The sequence below is a fragment of the Palaemon carinicauda genome, chromosome 10 (assembly GCF_036898095.1).
Source record: "Palaemon carinicauda isolate YSFRI2023 chromosome 10, ASM3689809v2, whole genome shotgun sequence".
Classification (NCBI taxonomy): domain Eukaryota; kingdom Metazoa; phylum Arthropoda; class Malacostraca; order Decapoda; family Palaemonidae; genus Palaemon; species Palaemon carinicauda.
The window spans coordinates 113,168,744-113,185,177 of record NC_090734.1 but is presented as its reverse complement, the minus strand read 5'-3'; the positions used below and the strand labels follow the sequence as shown (position 1 = coordinate 113,185,177).

General features: G+C 35.4%; 1 protein-coding gene across 1 annotated transcript; it reads right to left on the bottom strand.

The window, feature by feature from the left end:
• Nucleotides 1–13,982: 13,982 nt before the first annotated feature.
• LOC137648187 (dnaJ homolog subfamily C member 3-like) lies at nt 13,983–16,147 on the bottom strand. Its single transcript, XM_068381115.1, has 2 exons — nt 15,219–16,147; nt 13,983–14,982 (listed from the first exon to the last, which is right to left on the bottom strand). The coding sequence occupies exons 1-2, from the start codon at nt 16,145–16,147 to the stop codon at nt 13,983–13,985; spliced, it is 1,929 nt and encodes a 642-aa protein (XP_068237216.1).
• Between the last annotated feature and the right edge of the window lie 287 nt (nt 16,148–16,434).

The following is a 16,434-nucleotide window of genomic DNA, read 5'->3' as shown; positions in this document are numbered from 1 at the left end:
CATTTACAATTATAATGTCATTTTCTCTTCTCAAATTATCCCGGTATTCACTCTCCTTCTCCTAATTCCATATCTCTGTTATTCTATTTTCATGCGTGTTGTAGACTGTTTTCCAAAATTTTACTAATTCTTCTTTAGCCTCTTCATCTGATAGTTTATTTCCTCTATCTCCATATAATTGTATTGCCTCGCTTTTTATTTCTTTGCTATTTCTTAATTTGTGTATGTTTTCCCATAGTTTATTGTTTTTATCATCTCTTATCTCCCTGGTCTTCTTTTTCTCATATAACGTTATGCTCTCTTTCACCAGTATTTGTACTTCTTTCTTCTTATGATTGTATTTTTCTTCTAATTCTCTTTTTATCCTAATATCTTTTTCATTTCTCTTTTTTCTATTAAGTTCCTTTCTTTCCTTAATCTTTCTCCTTATTTCCTCGGTTACCCAAGGTTGTTCTTTGGTCTTCCCTTCATTTGTTACCCTTCTTCTATATGTTTTAGCCAAATATTCTTGTTTCATTTCTGCCATTATCATGTTTAGCTCTTCAATGTTTTTTACATCCTTGCTGACAAGTTTTCTCTCTATAGATTTCACATATTCGTCTATATCTTTTGTGTCACTGCTATAATATGTAATTTCTTCCCACTTCCCTTTATTGTAATTATTTTCGCTATTTCTTTTTACTTCCAATTCTACTATTATTAAGTTGTGATCTGATATGTCTAATACTGTTTTATCTTCATCTATTTCCATACATTTAAATTGTTTATATAGCATATTATTTGCAAGAACAAAATCAATAGCACTATGCTGATCTTGTCTATTCCACGTGTATAGTCCTGAGCATGTTTCATCTCCATTTAATAGTGTTAGGTTGTGGTTACCCATCCAATCTAGCACCATTTCCCCATTTCTGTCTACTTGTAGGTGCACAAGAAATCCAACGTGGCCGTTAAAATCCCCCATAACTTGCAAAGGAGTTGTTTCTCCTGTTTTTAGTATCAATTTTTCACATTGATCTCTTTTTCTATCTTCTTCTGTATTTCCTGCTGCGAAATATACCAGTATTATCAGGAATACTAAGTTGTGGATTTTGCCCTGTACCATTATTATATCACTATGTTTTGTTTCTATTTCCTCTACTTCAGTGATATTATTGTTTTTAAAAATTAACATTAACCCTCCACCCTTTTTGTCTTTAAAATCCCTTCTTTTTTCTATCTTTAACAGACCTTTACTTAGCTGTATTTTATCTATTTTTGGTGCGTTTCTGTCAAACAAAATATATGAATTTTATTTGTGTTCATCTCGTTTTCTATTTCTATTAATTTCTGCTTGGTTAGTGCTTGGATATTTAACAGGCATATTTTTATACATTGGCTAACTTTTTTGTCTAAATTTATACCTTTTCTAATTCGCTCTGCTTGCGTTTGCTTCTTGACGAAAATTGTCGTTTCTTACTAGTTCTCCTCTCTTTATGTACCACCCCTGCTCTCTATTTTCTTTTTTCTCTCTCAATTCCTCAGGTGCAATGAAAACTTGTCTCAACTCCTCTTTTGTTGATTTCCTGAGGTGTTTTCCCCTTGCAATTATTCCCCATTTTTCCTTAGTGCTTTTAAGCTTAACTAGCAGGGGCCTTGGTTTTTGTCTTTGTCCCTGTTCCCCTCTCTCTTCCCTTGGTTTGCCTAGCCTACCCACTTCTTCAATTTTCACATCGTTCATTCCTAACTCGACGTTAATCAAACTCCCACATATATCAAAATCATCTTTCAGCTATTCATTACTATCAACTTTTGTGCTTTCTTTGTATTGAAAATTACTATATTGTTTTTCTTTTTCTCCTTTTCCCTTATTTCTATCATCTCTGCCCTAACTTCCTCCCTAACTTCTTCTCTTGTCAGCTGACCTGTTCTTATCATATTATTATCCACTAGGGCCCTGATCTCCTTTTTAAACTCATCTACCGTATCCTGCAGCCCTATGCAATTATCCCTGAGCTCATCATACTGTTTCCTAAGTTTCTTGTTTTCTGCCTTCAAGTTTTTGAAATCCCCCGGCACCTACTACAAAACCATCGGGCATGTTTAGATTCACTGATTTTCTTAAATTCACTCCTGTCTAGTTGAGCACAGCCTATGTGGAACCATACATCACACAAATCACATTCTATAGCTTCTTGGCTTGATCTTACCCCTTTTTTGCACCAACCGCAGTCGTTTGGACCAGCCATGCTTTCTTCTTGTTCAGAGTCGCTTGAATATTCTTCCTCTCCTTTTCCCCCTTTCACTTCCTTCTTTCTCACACTCACACCCATTGCACCTTTCACTGCTTCTCTCTTAGACACCATGTTTAATATCTTTTGAGTTTTGTTATTCTATAGGCTTTTTAGATATCAGAACACAAACACACGTTTTAAGGGACACAACATACTAAAAGAAGTCTGGCTTGTTTTTTCTGCATCTGTCCACCTGATAAAAAAGGACAAGTGAATCTTTATCAAGGAACAGTGCATTCCAAAACAAGTGGGACCTCTTTCCTCTGCTGAGTCCATCTTGCAGATTATTCCATTTACATCAGGAGGGCTGGAATCCACCTTATTTTTTGGATTTTTAATTTTTTCTTATGTTCACAGCGCTAAACATATTCTTGATCTACTATTCCAGAAGAATTGAATATTCTTGAAGGGACACAGCATACTAAAAGAAGTCTGACTTGTTTTTTCTGCATTTGCCCACCTGATAAAGAAACAATACAAGTGAATCTTTATCAAGGAACAGTGCAATCCAAAACAAGTGTTACTTCTTCCCTCTGCTGAATCCATCTTGTAGATTATTCCATTTGGTCTGGAAGGCCAAACTCCATATTCTATTTGGTTTATTTAAATTTGGGGGGGGGGGATTTTACATTGCTTACTAAAAGAATTCTGACTTGTTTCTTAGGCATCTGTCCACCTGAAAAAGAAACAGTACAAGTGAATCTTTATCAAGGAACAGGGCATTCAAAAACAAGTGGGATTTCTTCCCTCTGCTGAGTCCATCTTGTAGATTATTCCATTTGGTCTGGAAGGCCAAACTCCATATTTTATTTGGTTTATTTAAATTTTGGGGGGGATTTTACATTGCTTACTAAAAGAAGTCTGACTTGTTTCTTAGGCATCTGTCCACCTGAAAAAGAAACAGTACAAGTGAATCTTTATCAAGGAACAGTGCATTCCAAAACAAGTGGGATTTCTTCCCTCTGCTGAGTCCATCTTGTAGATTATTCCATTTGCATCTGGAGGGCTGGAATCAACCTTATTTATTGGATTTTTTATTTTTGCCTATGTTCAGAGCAGTAAACATATTCCTGTTCCACTACACCAGTACAATGGAAGCTTCTTGAAGGGACATAGCATACTAAAAGAAGTCTGAGTTGTTTTTTCTGCATCTGTTCACCTGATAAAGAAATAGTACAAGTGAATCTTTATCAAGGAACAGTGCATTCCAAAACAAGTGGGACTTCTTCCCTCTGCTGAGTCCATCTTGCAGATTATTCCATTTACATCTGGAGGGCTGGAATCCAACTCATTTTTAGGATTTTTTATTTTTTCATATGTTCACAGCACTAAACATATTCTTGATCTACTATTCCAGAAGAATTGAATATTCTTGAAGGGACACAGCATACTAAAAGAATTCTGACTTGTTTTTTCTGCATCTGTTCACCTGATAAAGAAACAGTACAAGTGAATTTTTATCAAGGAACAGTGCATTCCAAAACAAGTGGGACTTCTTCCCTCTGCTGAGTCCATCTTGACGATTATTCCACTTACATCTGGAGGGCTGGAACCCACTTTAGTTTTTGGATTTTTTATTTTTTCATAAGTTCACAGCGCTAAACATATTCTTAATCTAGTATTCCAGAAGAATTGAATATTCTTGAAGGGACACAGCATACTAAAAGAAGTCTGACTTGTTTTTTCTGCATCTGTTCACCTGATAAAGAAACAGTATAAGTGAAATCTTTATCAAGGAACAGTGCAATCCAAAACAAGTGTTACTTCTTCCCTCTGCTGAGTCTATCTTGTAGTTTATTCCATTTGGTCTGGAAGGCCAAACTCCATATTTTATTTGGTTTATTTATATATTTTTGGGGGATTTTTACATTGCTTACTAAAAGAAGTCTGACTTGTTTCTTAGGCATCTGTCCACCTGATAAAGAAACAGTACAAGTGAATCTTTATCAAGGAACAGTGCAATCCAAAACAAGTGTGACTTCTTCCCTCTGCTGAATCCACCTTGTAGATTATTCCATTTACATCCTGATGGCCAGACTCCACATTTTATACGGTTTATTTATATATATATTTTTTTAAACTGCTTACTAAAAGAAGTCTGACTTGTTCCTTCTGCATCTGTCCACCTGATAAAGAAACAGCACAGGTGAATCTTTATCAAGGAACAGTGCATTCCAACACAAGTGGGACTTCTTCCCTCTGCTGAGTCCATCTTGCAGATTATTCCATTTACATCTGGAGGGCTGGAATCCACCTTATTTTTTGAACTTTTTATTTTTTCCTATGTTCAGAGCAGTAGACATATTCCTGTTCCACTACACCAGTACAATGGAAGCTTATTGAAGGGACACAGCATACCAAAAGAAGTCAGGCTTGTTTTTTCTGCATCTGTCCACCTGATAAAGAAACAGTACAAGTGAATCTTTATCAAGGAACGGGGCAATCCAAAACAAGTGTGACTTCTTCCCTCTGCTGAATCCACCTTGTAGATTATTCCATTTACATCTGGATGGCCGGACTCCATATTCTATTCGATTTATTTAATTTTTTTTTTTGGATTTTACATTGCTTACTTAAAGAAGTCTGACTTGTTTCTTAGGCATCTGTCCACCTGATAAAGAAACAGTACAAGTGAATCTTTATCAAGAAACAGTGCAATCCAAAACAAGTGTGACTTCTCCCCTCTGCTGAATCCACCTTGTAGATTATTCCATTTACCTATGGATGGCTGGAGTCCATATTTTATTAGGTTTATTCATATTTTTTTTTTTTGGGGGGGGGCGATTTTACATTGCTTACTAAAAGAAATCTGACTTGTTTTTTCTGCGTCTGTCCACCTGATAAAGAAAGAGTACAAGTGAATCTTTATCAAGGAACAGTGCAATCCAAAACAAGTGGCACTTCTTCCTTCTGCTGAGTCCATCTTGCAGATTATTCCATTCACATCTGGAGGGCTGGAATCCACCTTATTTTTTGGATTTTTAATTTTTTCGTATGTTCACAGCGCTAAACATATTCTTGATCTACTATTCCAGAAGAATTGAATATTCTTGAAGGGACACAGCATACTAAAAGAAGTCTGACTTGTTTTTTTCTGCATTTGCCCACCTGATAAAGAAACAGTACAAGTGAATCTTTATCAAGGAACAGTGCAATCCAAAACAAGTGTTACTTCTTCCCTCTGCTGAATCCATCTTGTAGATTATTCCATTTGGTCTGGAAGGCCAAACTCCATATTTTATTTGGTTTATTCAAATTTTTTGGGGGATTTTACATTGCCTACTAAAAGAAGTCTGACTTGTTTCTTAGGCATCTGTCCACCTGAAAAAGAAACAGTACAAGTGAATCTTTATAAAGTAACAGTGCATTCCAAAACAAGTGGGATTTCTTCCCTCTGCTGAGCCCATCTTGTAGATTATTCCATTTGGTCTGAAAGGCCAAACTCCATATTTTATTTGGTTTATTTAAATTTTTGGGGGGATTTTACATTGCTTACTAAAAGAAGTCTGACTTGTTACTTAGGCATCTATCCACCTGAAAAAGAAACAGTACAAGTGAATCTTTATCAAGGAACAGTGCATTCCAAAACAAGTGGGATTTCTTCCCTCTGCTTAGTCCATCTTGTAGATTATTCCATTAGCATCTGGAGGGCTGGAATCAACCTTATTTATTGGATTTTTTATTTTTTCCTATGTTCAGAGCAGTAAACATATTCCTGTTCCACTACACCAGTACAATGGAAGCTTCTTGAAGGGACATAGCATACTAAAAGAAGTCTGAGTTGTTTTTTCTGCATCTGTTCACCAGATAAAGAAATAGTACAAGTGAATCTTTATCAAGGAACAGTGCATTCCAAAACAAGTGGCACTTCTTCCCTCTGCTGAGTCCATCTTGCAGATTATTCCATTTACATCTGGAGGGCTGGAATCCAACTCATTTTTAGGATTTTTTATTTTTTCAAATGTTCACAGCGCTAAACATATTCTTGATCTACTATTCCAGAAGAATTGAATATTCTTGAAGTGACACAGCATACTAAAAGAATTCTGACTTGTTTTCTCTGTATCTGTTCACCTGATAAAGAAACAGTACAAGTGAATCTTTATCAAAGAACAGTGCATTCCAAAACGAGTGTGACTTCTTCCCTCTGCTGAATCCACCTTGTAGATTATTCTCTTTACATATGGATGGCTGGAGTCCATATTTTATTAGGTTTATTCATATTTTTTTTTTTTTGGGGGGGGGCGATTTTACATTGCTTACTAAAAGAAGTCTGACTTGTTTTTTCTGCGTCTGTCCACCTGATAAAGAAACAGTACAAGTGAATCTTTATCAAGGAACAGTGCAATCCAAAACAAGTGGGACTTCTTCCCACTGCTGAGTCCATCTTGCATATTATTCCATTTACATCTGGAGATCTGGAATCCACCTTATTTTTTGGATTTTTAATTTTTTCGTATGTTCACAGCGCTAAATATATTCTTGATCTACTATTCCAGAAGAATTGAATATTCTTGAAGGGACACAGCATACTAAAAGAAGTCTGACTTGTTTTTTCTGCATCTGTCCACCTGATAAAGAAACAGTACAAATAAATCTTTATTAAGGAACAGTGTAATCCAAAACAAGTGTTACTTCTTCCCTCTGCTGAATCCATCTTGTAGATTATTCCATTTGGTCTGGAAGGCCAAACTCCATATTTTATTTGGTTTATTCAAATTTTTGGGGGGATTTTACATTGCCTACTAAAAGAAGTCTGACTTGTTTCTTAGGAATCTGTCCACCTGAAAAAGAAACAGTACAAGTGAATTTTTATCAAGGAACAGTGCATTCCAAAACAAGTGTTACTTCTTCCCTCTGCTGAATCCTTCTTGTAGATTATTCCATTTGGTCTGGAAGGCCAGACTCCATATTTTATTTGGTTTATTCATATTTTTCTTTTTTTGGATTTTACATTGCTTACTAAAAGAAGTCTGACTTGTTTCTTAGGCATCTGTCCACCTGATAAAGAAACAGTACAGGTGAATCTTTATCAAGGAACAGTGCATTCCAAAACAAGTGGGACTTCTTCCCTCTGCTGAGTCCATCTTGCAGATTATTCCACTTACATCTGGAGGGCTGGAACCCACCTTATTTTTTGGATTTTTTATTTTTTCATAAGTTCACTGCGCTAAACATATTCTTGATCTAGTATTCCAGAAGAATTGAATATTCTTGAAGGGACACAGCATACTAAAAGAAGTCTGACTTGTTTTTTCTGCATCTGTTCACCTGATAAAGAAACAGTATAAATGAAATCTTTATCAAGGAACAGTGCAATCCAAAACAAGTGTTACTTCTTCCCTCTGCTGAGTCTATTTTGTAGATTATTCCATTTGGTCTGGAAGGCCAAACTCCATATTTTATTTGGTTTATTTATATATTTTTGGGGGCTTTTACATTGCTTACTAAAAGAAGTCTGACTTGTTTCTTAGGCATCTGTCCACCTGATAAAGAAACAGTACAAGTGAATCTTTATCAAGGAACAGTGCAATCCAAAACAAGTGTGACTTCTTCCTTCTGCTGAATCAACCTTGTAGATTATTCTATTTACAACCTGATGGCCAGACTTCATATTTTATCCGGTTTATTATATATATATATATATATATATATATATATATATATATATATATATATATATATATATATATATATATATATATATATATATATTTATATATAAATTTGAACTGCTTACTAAAATAAGTCTGACTTGTTCCTTCTGCATCTGTCCACCTGATAAAGAAACAGTACAGGTGAATCTTTATCAAGGAACAGTGCATTCCAAAACAAGTGGGACTTCTTCCCTCTGCTGAGTCCATCTTGCAGATTATTCCACTTACATCTGGAGGGCTGGAACCCACCTTATTTTTTGGATTTTTTATTTTTTCATAAGTTCACTGCGCTAAACATATTCTTGATCTAGTATTCCAGAAGAATTGAATATTCTTGAAGGGACACAGCATACTAAAAGAAGTCTGACTTGTTTTTTATGCATCTGTTCACCTGATAAAGAAACAGTATAAATGAAATCTTTATCAAGGAACAGTGCAATCCAAAACAAGTGTTACTTCTTCCCTCTGCTGAGTCTATTTTGTAGATTATTCCATTTGGTCTGGAAGGCCAAACTCCATATTTTATTTGGTTTATTTATATATTTTTGGGGGCTTTTACATTGCTTACTAAAAGAAGTCTGACTTGTTTCTTAGGCATCTGTCCACCTGATAAAGAAACAGTACAGGTGAATCTTTATCAAGGAACAGTGCATTCCAAAACAAGTGGGACTTCTTCCCTCTGCTGAGTCCATCTTGTAGATTATTCCATTTACATCTGGAGGGCTGGAATCCACCTTATTTTTTGAACTTTTTATTTTTTCCTATGTTCAGAGCAGTAGACATATTTCTGTTCCACTACACTAGTACAATGGAAGCTTATTGAAGGGACACAGCATACCAAAAGAAGTCAGACTTGTTTTTTCTGCATCTGTCCACCTGATAAAGCAACAGTACAAGTGAATCTTTATCAAGGAACAGTGCAATCCAAAACAAGTGTGACTTCTTCCCTCTGCTGAATCCACCTTGTAGATTATTCCATTTACATCTGGATGGCCCGACTCCATATTCTATTCGATTTATTTAATTTTTTTTGGATTTTACATTGCTTACTTAAAGAAGTCTGACTTGTTTCTTAGGCATCTGTCCACCTGATAAAGAAACAGTACAAGTGAATCTTTATCAAGGAACAGTGCAATCCAAAACAAGTGTGACTTCTTCCCTCTGCTGAATCCACCTTGTAGATTATTCCATTTACATATGGATGGCTGGAGTCCATATTTTATTAGGTTTATTTATTTTTTTTTTTTTTTGGGGGGGGGCGATTTTACATTGCTTACTAAAAGAAGTCTGACTTGTTTTTTCTGCGTCTGTCCACCTGATAAAGAAAGAGTACAAGTTAATCTTTATCAAGGAACAGTGCAATCCAAAACAAGTGGGACTTCTTCCCTCTGCTGAGTACATCTTGCAGATTATTCCATTTACATCTGGAGGGCTTGAATCCACCTTATTTTTTGAGTCTTTTATTTTTTCATATTTTCACAGCGCTAAACATATTCTTGATCTACTATTCCAGAAGAATTGAATATTCTTGAAGGGACACAGCATACTAAAAGAAGTCTGACTTTTTTATTCTGCATCTGTCCACCTGATAAAGAAACAGTACAAGTGAATCTTTATCAAGGAACAGTGCAATCCAAAACAAGTGTGACTTCTTCCTTCTGCTGAATCCTCCTTGTAAATTATTCCATTTACATCTGGATGGCTTGAGTCCATATTTTTTTATGTTTATTTATATATTGTTTTTTTTTTTGGGGGGGGGGGGGATTTTACATTGCTTACTCAAAGAAGTCTGACTTGTTTCTTAGGCATCTGTCCACCTGATAAAGAAACAGTACAAGTGAATCTTTATCAATGAACAGTGCATTCCAAAACAAGTGGGTCTTCTTTCCTCTGCTGAATCCACCTTGTAGATTATTCCATTTGCGTCTGGAAGGCTGGACTCCATATCTTATTCGGTTTATTATTATTATTTTTTTTATTTTCGATTTTGCATTGCTTACTAAAAGAAGTCTGACTTGTTTCTTAGGCATCTGTCCACCTGATAAAGAAACAGTACAAGTTATTCTTTATCAAGGAACAGTGCATTCCAAAACAAGTGGCACTTCTTCCCTCTGCTGAGTCCATCTTGCAGATTATTCCAGTTACATCTGGAGGGCTGGAATGCACCTTATTTTTTGGATTTTTTTATTTTTTCATATGTTCACAGCGCTAAACATATTCTTGATCTACTATTCCAGAAGAATTGAATATTCTTGAAGGTACACAGCATACTAAAAGAAGTCTGACTAGTTTTTTCTGCATCTGTCCACCTGATAAAGAAACAGTACAAGCGAATCTTTATCAAGGAACAGTGCAATCCAAAACAAGTGTTACTTCTTCCCTCTGCTGAATCCATTTTTGTAGATTATTCCATTTACCTCTGGAAGGCCGGACTCCACTTGGCATTGACTGTCCGTTTCTCAATAGCTATTGCACGAGAATTTATTTCCTTACCAAACTAAAAACTAAAACTAAAAACTAAACTAAAACTAAACAAAGCTAAAACTCAACTGAAACTTATTCTAAAAATATTTTCCACTAAACATTTTTTTTTTAAATTTTTTTATATTTTTTATTATATTTTTGGGGGTTTTATTTTTTCTATTTTTTGGATTTTTATTTTTTTCTATGTTCACAGCACTACACTGGAAAATTTAACCGAAACTTATTCCAAAAAACATTTTCATTATGTGTTTTTTTTTTTTTTTTTTTTTTTTTTTTTTTTTTTTTTTTTTTTTTTTTTTTTTTTTTTTTTTGGACTGTCATGTTTTTTTATTTTCACTGCACTAAACTGCAATTTCCTATTTTTTTCCTGTTCACAGCACTAAACATTTTGCTGATCCACTATTCCAGGATAATGGAATCTTCTTGAGGGGACACAGCATACTAAAAGAAGTCTGACTTGTTTCTTCTGCATCTGTCCACCTGATAAAGAAACAGTACAAGTGAATCTTTATCAAGGAACAGTGCATTCCAAAACCAGTGGAACTTCCTCCCTCTGCTGAGTCCATCTTGCAGATTATTCCATTTACATCTGGAGGGCTGGAATCCACCTTATTTTTTGGATTTTTTATTTTTTCATATGTTCATAGCGCTAAACATATTCTTGATCTACTATTCCAGAAGAATTGAATATTCTTGAAGGGACACAGCATACTAAAAGAAGTCTGACTTGTTTTTTCTGCATCTGTTCACCTGATAAAGAAACAGTACAAGTGAATCTTTATCAAGGAACAGTGCATTCCAAAACCAGTGGAACTTCCTCCCTCTGCTGAGTCCATCTTGCAGATTATTCCATTTACATCTGGAGGGCTGGAATCCACCTTATTTTTTGGATTTTTTATTTTTTCATATGTTCATAGCGCTAAACATATTCTTGATCTACTATTCCAGAAGAATTGAATATTCTTGAAGGGACACAGCATACTAAAAGAAGTCTGACTTGTTTTTTCTGCATCTGTCCACCTGATAAAGAAACAGTACAAGCTAATCTTTATCAAGGAACAGTGCATTCCAAAACCAGTGTTACTTCTTCCCTCTGCTGAATCCATTTTTGTAGATTATTCCATTTACCTCTGGAAGGCCGGACTCCACTTGGCATTGACTGTCCGTTTCTCAATAGCTATTACAAGAGAACTTATTTCCTTACCAAACTGAAAACTAAAACTAAAAACTAAACTAAAACTAAACAAAGCTAAAACTCAACTGAAACTTATTCTAAAAATATTTTTCACTATACATTTTTTTTTATTTATTTTTTTTTTTTGTGTTTTTTGGGGTTTTATTTTTTTTTTTTTTTTGTTTTTTTTTTTTTTTTGGATTTTAATTTTTTCTATGTTCACAGCACTACACTGGAAAATTTAACTGAAACTTATTCCAAAAAACTTTTCCACTATATGTTTTTTTTTTATTTTTTTTATTTTTGGGGGGGAGGGATTTTTTGTTTTATGTTTTTTTTTTCATTTTTCAATTTTTTAATCTTTTTTGGACTGTCATTTTTTTTTCACTGCACTAAACTGCAATTTCCTATTTTTTTCCTGTTCACAGCACTAAACATTTTCCTGATCCACTATTCCAGGATAATGGAATCTTCTTGAGGGGACACAGCATACTAAAAGAAGTCTGACTTGTTTCTTCTGCATCTGTCCACCTGATAAAGAAACAGTACAAGTGAATCTTTATCAAGGAACAGTGCATTCCAAAACAAGTGTAACTTCTTCCCTCTGCTGAGCCAATCTTGTAGATTATTCCATTTACATCTGGATGGCTACTCCATATTTAATTCGGTTTATTTATATTTTTGGGGGGATTTTACATTGCTTACTAAAAGAAGTCTGACTTGTTTCTTAGGCATCTGTCCACCTGATAAAGAAACAGTACAGGTGAATCTTTATCAGGGAACAGTGCATTCCAAAACAAGTGGAACTTCTTCCCTCTGCTGAGTCCATCTTGCAGATTATTCCATTTACATCTGGAGGGCTGGAATCCAACTCCTTTTTTTGGATTTTTTATTTTTTCATAATGTTCACAGCGCTAAACATATTCTTGATCTACTATTCCAGAAGAACTGAATATTCTTGAAGGGACACAGCATACTAAAAGAAGTCTGACTTGTTTTTTCTGCATCTGTTCACCTGATAAAGAAATAGTACAAGCGAATCTTTATCAATGAACAGTGCATTCCAAAACAAGTGTTACTTCTTCCCTCTGCTGAATCCATTTTTGTAGATTATTCCATTTACCTCTGGAAGGCCGGACTCCACTTGGCATTGACTGTCCGTTTCTCAATAGCTATTACAAGAGAACATATTTCCTTACCAAACTAAAAACTAAAACTAAAAACTAAACTAAAACTAAACAAAGCTAAAACTCAACTGAAACCTATTCTAAAAATATTTTCCACTATACATTTTTTTTTTTTTTTTGAATTTTTTATTTTTTGGGGGGGATTTTTATTTTTTATATATTTTTTTTTGGTTTTACGATTTTAAATTTCTTTGGATTTTTTTTTCTATTTTCACAGCACTACACTGGAAAATTTAACCGAAACTTATTCTAAAAATATTTTTCCACTATATGTTTTTTTTCCATTTTTCAATTTTCTAAATCTTTTTTGGAGATTCATTTTTTCTATGTTCACTGCACTAAACTGCAATTTCCTATTTTTTTTCCTGTTCACAGCACTAAACATTTTCCTGATCCACTATTCCAGGATAATGGAATCTTCTTGAGGGGACACAGCATACTAAAAGAAGTCTGACTTGTTTCATCTGCATCTGTCCACCTGATAAAGAAACAGTACAAGTGAATCTTTATCAAGGAACAGTGCAATCCAAAGCAAGTGTGACTTCTTCCCTCTGCTGAGTCCATCTTGCAGATTATTCCATTTACATCTGGAAGGCCAGACTCCACTTGGCATTGACTGTCCGTCTCTCAATGGCTATTACAGGAAAACTTATTTCCTTACAAAACTTAACTAAGACTAGAAACTAAAATAAATTAAAATTCAACTGAAACTTATTCTAAAAATAGTTTCCACTACACATTTTTTTTCGGTTCACAGCACTAAACTGAAAAATTCAACTGAAACTTATCCTAAAAATATGTTTCCACTATATATATATATATATATATATATATATATATATATATATATATATATATATATATATATATATATTTTTTTTTTTTTTGAATGTTTGTTTTTTTGTTTTTCTTTTTTATTTTTTCTTACTTTTTTTTGGATTTTTTTAGTTTTTATTTTTTTTTCATTTTCATTTTTTTTTCATACTCACTGCACTAAACTGCAATGATCGTTTCTTTACACATTGCGATATCCTTAATAATAATATCGGTGGTCGTTCCCTTGACGATGTTGCTCCTTTCTTGGTCCTTGATTGTACTGCCTATGCTCTTTCCATCTGGGGCGTCCTTGATGGTACTGCCGCCCGTGGTTCCACTGCCCTGGCCCCTGACGATTCCACTGGCCGCCACTCTTCTCCCAGTGTTCATATTACTCCTGATGGCGTAGCTCTTCGTCATAATCTCTTCGGTTCCTTTCGTCCACCAGAATCAGCTTCGCCTTGACCACCTTTTTGTACTTCTCGAATTCCTCCTGTAGGAATTCGGGTTTGTCCCGATGTCTGTCTGGGTGGAACGCCATGGACAGGTCCCTGAAGGATTTTATAACCTCTGCCTTCATGGCTGTCTTTTCCAGACCCAGGATCTCATAGTGTCCTTTGTCTTCCCATTCCTTCTGCAGTGCCTTAGTATCTTCAATGATTTTTGAAAACTTCTCATTTTTCTTCAATTTCACCGTTTCGAAGTCCTTCAGGGCCGCGTCGAAAATGCCGAGTTTGACGAGGTACCGCCCTCGTAACATGTACGCTTTCCATCCTTCACATCCTTTCTCGATGGCCATGGAGCAGTCTAATACAATATCCATATTAGGAGGCTTCTCAGTGGCTGCATTCGCTTCAGCTCGAAGGACATGCAGAAGAGCCGTTTCTTCGTCGTTGTCAGTCTCCACAGCCAAGGCTTGGGTGAAGATATCTACAGCCTCTTTGGGCCTATTATTCATCTGCGCACTTAATCCAACCATTAATAAGCTTTTCCTGTTAGGTTCATCTTTATTCTCGGTTTTACGCTCTTCCGCCTTCTCAGCTTCTAGCTTCTTTTCTGCTTTAAGTTCACTAAGTTCACTTTTCAATTTATTCAGTTGTTCCGTGTTCTCACTTTGCGCCTTTTTAATTTCTTTATTTTCACTTTCAAACTTTTCAGCAATAATTTTTTGTTCCATTATTTCGAGGTCTTTTATTTTGCAGACAAATTCTAGTTTTTCATAATTTTGCACCAAATTTGCTTCAAATTTCTCCTTTTCTCCTTTCAGTTCTTCAGATTCCCGTTTCCATTTATTTCCACTTTGTTTTTCCTTTCTAAGACTTTCCAGCAAATTTTCCAGTTTCTTCTTTTGAAGCTCTTTTTTGACACATTCAGACTCCAATTTTGTCTTTCTGCCTTTAATTTACCCACTTCATTTTTCAATTTATTCAGGTTTACTGTTTTCTCAATTTGATTTTTCTTCCCTTTCTCATTCTCTTTTTTGAGAATTTCCAGCAAATTTTCTTGTTCCCTCATCTGGATGTCTTTTCCGACGCACTCAGATTCCAGCTTATCTTTTTCTGTCTTCAATTGACCTACCTCATTTTTCAATTCGTTGACTTGTTCTCTGTTTTGAATTTGTTCTTGCTTCATTTCTGCATTCTCTTTCCTGAGAATTTCCAGCAAATTTTCATGTTCCTTCCTCTCGATGTCTATTCCGACGCACTCAGATTCTAGCTTATCTTTTTCTCTCTTCAATTGACCTACCTCATTTTTCAATTCCTTTACTTGTTCATTTTGCAGTTTTTTGTTCATTTCTACTATTCTTCCCATTTCTTTAATTTGTCCTTGTAACTCATCATTCTCATCCTTGAGATTTTGCAAGAGAGTAGTCTGATCGGTTACCATTTGCAGTACATTTCCGTCCAACAGATCTTCGCCTAAGTGTTCCATTTCTGGAACATAGTCTTCCAAAGAGCTGCTGTCCACATCTTCTTCGGCCATCCTCCTCCTCCCCCAGGCAAGCATAATTCCGCCTAGTATGACGGAAGCAGCAGCCATGCCGATGTAGTAGTTCCTATTTCCAATAGAAAGGGATTCTTCCATCCTTTGTCCCAAGTCAAATTCGGGGAGAAGCTTGCCAACGAACCACGTTGATTTCAATTCATCTTTGAATCTTAATGCTTCTCTCTCCATCTGGTGCAATCCCAGTTCGCACCGCTGTAGTTCCTGGCGGGCTTTCCACAAGCCCCCAACCCAAGGACAGCGCCGCAGCCACCTGCCGAGGAATCCATCCTGAGAGGCGACTGCTGGGCAGTCTTCAAAGCGCGGCGCCTCTGGGAGTAGCCACGAAAACCATTTGAAGATCCGCGACTCCTGAAGAGCTCGCAGCTGTCCCTGAAGTTCTAACGTCATATCCTCACAAGCGAGATTCTGCTCTAGAAGGGCCGAATCTGCCTTTTGAGGCCAGTTCAATTTTCCTTTAAGGGTCCCGATGATATCCATAAACTGTGAAATCGCTTTGTTTACTATGTAAGTCATATTCAATAACACAGATACTTGGGCCTGTATCAGCATTATTTTGAAAAAAAAAAAAAAAAAAAAAAAAAAAAAAAAAAACGATTGTTGCCGCTGTACGATCTCTCTGGAGACTTTCAAATTCCTGGCGACATTTCGGAATCACCAATTCTCCGGATGGCTCCGGGTTCCTATATTGCATCGAAGATTATTATTATTATTAATATTATTATTATTATTATTATTATTATTATTATTATTATTATTATTATTATTATTATTATTATTATTATTATTATTATTATTATTATTTAACACCGTCTTCTGAATGGAGAGGAGAGAAACGT

Bases quoted from the DNA above. Each gene is read 5' to 3' on its own strand.
- LOC137648187 (XM_068381115.1), bottom strand. From the start codon at position 16,147: ATGCTGATACAGGCCCAAGTATCTGTGTTATTGAATATGACTTACATA. The intron at 14,983-15,218 runs GCAAGAACAAAT...AATTAAAGGCAG, and splicing joins AAAGAGAATGCAGAAATGAA to AAAGACAAAATTGGAGTCTG.